Source organism: Myotis davidii, unplaced genomic scaffold (assembly GCF_000327345.1).
Source record: "Myotis davidii unplaced genomic scaffold, ASM32734v1 scaffold1277, whole genome shotgun sequence".
In the NCBI taxonomy this organism is placed as follows: Eukaryota; Metazoa; Chordata; class Mammalia; order Chiroptera; family Vespertilionidae; genus Myotis; species Myotis davidii.
Window position 1 is genome coordinate 1,820,423 of NW_006290682.1, and position 5,044 is coordinate 1,825,466.

Consider the following 5,044-nt stretch of genomic DNA (forward strand, 5'->3'; position numbering starts at 1 on the left):
AAATCTATTTTAAAAAAGAAATAGAACTCCGAATTTGATTTTAATAGCTTGCTTATCCTGTTTTCAAGCTCCCAGAGAGGTAGAAGAAATGAGGACTGGACTCAGTTGTGAGGCAGACACAGTGATGACAGAAACAAGAGGGTACAGAAGTCTTCTGAAAATAGATACAAAGCAAGAGCCCACCCAAGAGCAAAGTGCCAACATAATTAGCCCCTCTTTCACTACGATCCGCTCAAATTAGCCTGGATACCACTTATAAGGCAGAGAGGTGATAAGTGGGGTATTTATGGATTCGTTTCTAACTAAAGATCCTTAGAAAACCAAATAAAAAGCCTTGTACTTAATGCATAATGTGGCAATACTATAAAAGAATACACAAAAAGATTGTACTAGTCAGAACTGTCTCAGTGGCAAGAGAGAGGAACCTCAATAAAACTAGATTAAGCAAAGCACCCCCCCCCAAAAAAAATCCTATTACATGCTGGAAGTCTGAGTATTATATACCAGTTCAGGCACAGCTGTGACTATCATTTTAAAATTTAGGTTAGATGTTATATTTTATTTCTTTAAAATATATTTTTGTTGGTTTCAGTGAAAAAGGGAGAGGGAGTGAGAGATGGAAACATCAATGATGAGTATCATGGATCGGCTGCCTCCTGCACGCCCCCCCACTGGGGATCGAGCCTGCAACCCAGGCATGTGCCCTTAACCGGAATCGAACTGAGGACCCTTCAGTCCACAAGCCGACGTTCTATCCACTGAGCCAAACCTGCGAGGGCCATAATACTTCTTATGAAGTATTTTTGCCCCCCAAATCAAACCAGAATCTGAGGAAACTCTGGTTCTAAATATGTCTTCAGAGGAAATAGAGAGAGGAACATGCTAATGACACTACGAGTGTCCAAGTCCAGATGATGGGAAAGTCTACAGAGGGAGAGCTATGCTGTTTCTTCATGAAACCAATTATGAGAAAAAAACACAAGCAGAGAGGGGAACACATACATTAAGAGACTAAAAGGCATATAGAGCTATCACAGTTTGTGAACCTTATGTGAATGTTGACTGGAAATTTAATGATATTAAGGAACTATTGTTGAAATGTCTCGTGTGTGATAACACCTGTTTGTTTAAAGAGAGCTAATTGTTTAAGAGCAGTGCCTCAACCTCCACAGTAACCCCACTTCTAGGATATGATCCTAAGAAAATTAGAAGTGTGAACCGAGACCTATGTACAGTTGTACATAATAGGGCCATTTATAATGCAAAACAAGTGCATATGTGTTAAGGGACCTATATGCCAGTCAGGGGGGAATATGAAGTGAATTGTGGCATATTCATACTATAAAGTATTTGCATGCATTTTCAATGACATTTACAAGGAATTTTTACTGGAGTAAAAAAAAATCTTATAGCATAATATGGAGTGAAAACAGTAGCATTCTCTCTCTCTCTCTCTCTCTCTCTCTCTCTCTCCCTCTCTCTCTCCCTCTCTCCTTCTCTCCCTCTCTCCCTCTCTCCCTCTCTCTCCCTCCTTCCCTCCCTCCCTCCATATATGCAGGGGTGGGCAAAAGTAGGCTTACAGTTGTGAGTATGTGAATGTTAATTCTGGCATTATTATTTATTAATTATATATTTGCATTACAACTGTAAACCTACTTTTGTCCACCCCTGTATGTATATTGAGAAATGGCTGGATAAAAAGAACCCAAAATATTAAAGAGCAATTATTTCTGTATCAGGTGTTTTTTTGAAATATATTATTTTTTACATGTTTCTGCCTTTAATAGATCTTCTTTAATAAGTACATGTTTTATGTATGATCAGTAAAACAAGAACTATTTTCAATATTGATAAAGAGCTAAAAATCCATATAAAATTCATGATTAAGTAATTATTCTGAATAATAAGAGAAATTGTTGCATAACTTTTCTCATATAGAGGTGCAGAAGTGCATCATAGCACATGAAAAATTGTTTTAGCAGAAATGTTTAACATCAAATTATCCCGTTGGTTATAGGGCTAACCTGTAGGGACTGGAGAGTGACAGTGGGCGCATCAAGTGATAGAATTTGCATGCTGTAGCCCGGTGCTGGCCTTCTGTTCTGTTTCTATTTTGACTTCCGCCAGAGTTTCACGCCATAAAACAGGCCTGTTGATTTTGTTTGCTTGTTTTCAGGCCTCCAGACAGTGGGGATCTTTCGAGTCGGAAGCTCCAAAAAGAGAGTGAGACAAGTAAGTGAGAATTAAAGATGATATTGTACGTTTCCCTTGACTGTCAATGGAATCACCTCGTGCCAAGTTCAAGCTTTTGCAAATTCACTGCTGAATATCTTTTCTGCACGTTCCTGCCAATTAGAGTATAATTGAGTCCCGAGAGGTAAAAGGCAACAGGCCAGCAGCTCAGAAAGGTTGCGATTGAGTTAGGATCAAACACTTGAAAGCAAAACATCCAGACGTGTGCATGGTGTGTACAGCCGAGCAAAACTGATTTAGAAATATCTTACTGAAACTGTAAGCGCAGGAGACTCAGAGAGTACCTAATCAGTAAGCGATAAGAAATAGAAAATAATTATACAGCACCAATTTTTTACTAAAATGCAATATGAATAATGCCATTAGCATTCATACAATGGGATGCTTTTAGATGACCCTAGGACCCTAATAAATAATTCTCAAAAATAAACAATTCTTATGAATTTTCCATGGAACCAGTGATTCCCAATTCATTTTTCATATGGGGACTGCACTCTTTATTTCCTTCAGCACTGTGCAACGTTCTTGCAACAGAAGCTTGCTATAGGAGCTTCAGGAATACGCAACCAGGAATATCTGATCCGGCAGATATCTGTGTTCATGATGGTTTCATAAAAGGCAAACCATCCTTTGGGAAAAGAATTCATCTGTTGGCTGAAAAAAATTAAAATGTTCTTTTCCCTGTATTGGTTTTAACAGAAAGGACTAAGGAACTTAACAACTTAAAAATGAAGCCAAATCAAAATTATTTTCAGTTGGATGAAGCTGAGAGAATATTTATTTAGATTATTGTAACTAACTGAACTAAATACCCCCTCACCTATCTTTTTTTTTTTTTTTCAAGATAAGAGGTCTTTCGAAAGAAGTGTGTTTTCTGTTTGGTTTGTTGGTTGGTTTTTATTTTTCATAGTCACACAAGAGACTGTTGAATTCTATGTCACAACAGGACTCGCAGGAGGGACGATAGCATAGTAATATGTCTTAGGCCTCTGCAGAATTGCAGGGTGTTTCCACCAACATTATCTCATTCAATCTGCCCACCAGCCCTGAGTAGCCCCTTTCAACCACTTCTTTTGAGAATTCAAGAGATTAAGAAACTTAAGTCAATATCACACAATGTTAAATTCAAGATCAGAACATTTAGACCAAGCTCTTTCCATGGTCCATTCCTTCTGAATGTGTGTGTGCTCAGAAAAGAAATAGGATGTGTTCGAGCCCTGGCCGGTTTGGCTTACTGGTTAGAGCATCTGCCTGTGGACTGAAAGGTTGCGGGTTCGATTCTGGTCAAGAGCAGATACCTCGGTTGCAGGTTCAATCCCCGGCCCTGGTCTGGGCGCCTATGGGAGGCAACCAATCGATGTGTCCTCTCACATCAATATTTCTCTCTCTGTGTCTCTCCCCACCCCTTCCACTCTCTCTCTAAAAATCAATGGAAAACATCCTTGGCTGAGGATTAACCAAAAATAAATTAATTAAAGAAATATGGTGTGTTCAAATGATCAAAAGTGGGAGTGGCACCAATAGAAGCCTTCTCTCTAGCTGCCTCATGCACACTAATGGAAAGTTGCCCGGACAGTGGTTCAAGACAGTAATGGGCATTTTCTTCAGGTGGAGAGGTAGTGTCAGGAATTACTCCTCAGTTATATCTGGATGCAGCAAAAGAAAAACTGCATGGAGATTATCTAATAAAAATAGAATTCGTGGTCATTTAGACTTAGATTTCAAGAATGAAAGACTCTAACTCACTCACCATTTCATCTTGTTATATTTCCTTCTTAGCACCCTACTCTTTTTCTTCAGAACAATTGTCACAGTATTAACAGCTAATTAATCATTTGTGGGATTGCCAGGTTATTACCTGTTTCTCTTATCAGCTTGAGAGCTGGGGAAGGGGAAGGACTTTGCCTCTTTATTCACCACCATACTTTGAGGGCCTGGGACACAGGAAGCGTGCATTACATCTTTGTTGAATGGATGGATGAATGGATGCTTCAACACATGAACTCTTATAGAAGCTCATTATATTGAATAGATTCATAAGCTCACATAATTATTTGTACGCAGAGAACAATGCATAAGAGAAGTTGAGCTGTCAGTGATAAAAATAGGGTGTAGCGCTATGACTCCCTTCTTCTTGCTATTGTGTCTTCCTGCTGCTGCTGTGAATGCTAATAAACCTAGTATAATGATTTAAGGCATGGAAACCTTCTGGGAACTGTTACTAAGCTTCTTGGACAAATATAAGGCAACTTTTATTTAGTTATTGCCACCTTTCAAAACTTAGTCATGCTTGGCTCATCGGGTTTTAAATTTCATTGTTTGCAGAAAAAGCTCTTTGCTTTCTTGTCGAGTATTTCTGTAAAATGTCAAAATTCCAACATGGTAGGAATGCTGATATGCAAAACTGCTATATAATGGATTCATTCCTCCCTCCCACGATTATAGTTGACCTAACCCCTTAGCTCTTCTTCCCAACTTCTGGATATAGTTATCAAACCCTTCTGCTTGCATCATTAACAGTAAACCCACAGATACTTTTATTTAATAATGCACTTACATGTATATTCCTGGCTGGGTTGCATAGACTCTGTAGATCAAGGCAACATGTTGTTTGCATCTCCTCCTTGGGTATTAAGTTTATGCAGATCTTTTCATATATATATATATATATATGCACATGGGGGGTCCCTCAGCCCAGCCTGCACCCTCTTAAAGTCTGGGACCCTTGGGGGATGCCCACCTGCTGGCTTAGGCCTGCTCCCCAAGAACAGATGATCTAAAAGTCTAAAAG

The 5,044-nt window shown here is 39.1% G+C and overlaps 1 protein-coding gene across 1 annotated transcript in view; it reads left to right on the plus strand.

The window, feature by feature from the left end:
* Window positions 1–5,044, plus strand: part of ARHGAP6 (Rho GTPase activating protein 6) — a 95,885-nt gene that overhangs the window by 40,549 nt on the left and 50,292 nt on the right. Inside the window, exon 5 of the mRNA XM_015563958.1 lies at window positions 2,177–2,232. Within this exon, the coding sequence (XP_015419444.1) occupies window positions 2,177–2,232 (56 nt within the window). The remainder of the gene's footprint in view (window positions 1–2,176; window positions 2,233–5,044) is intronic.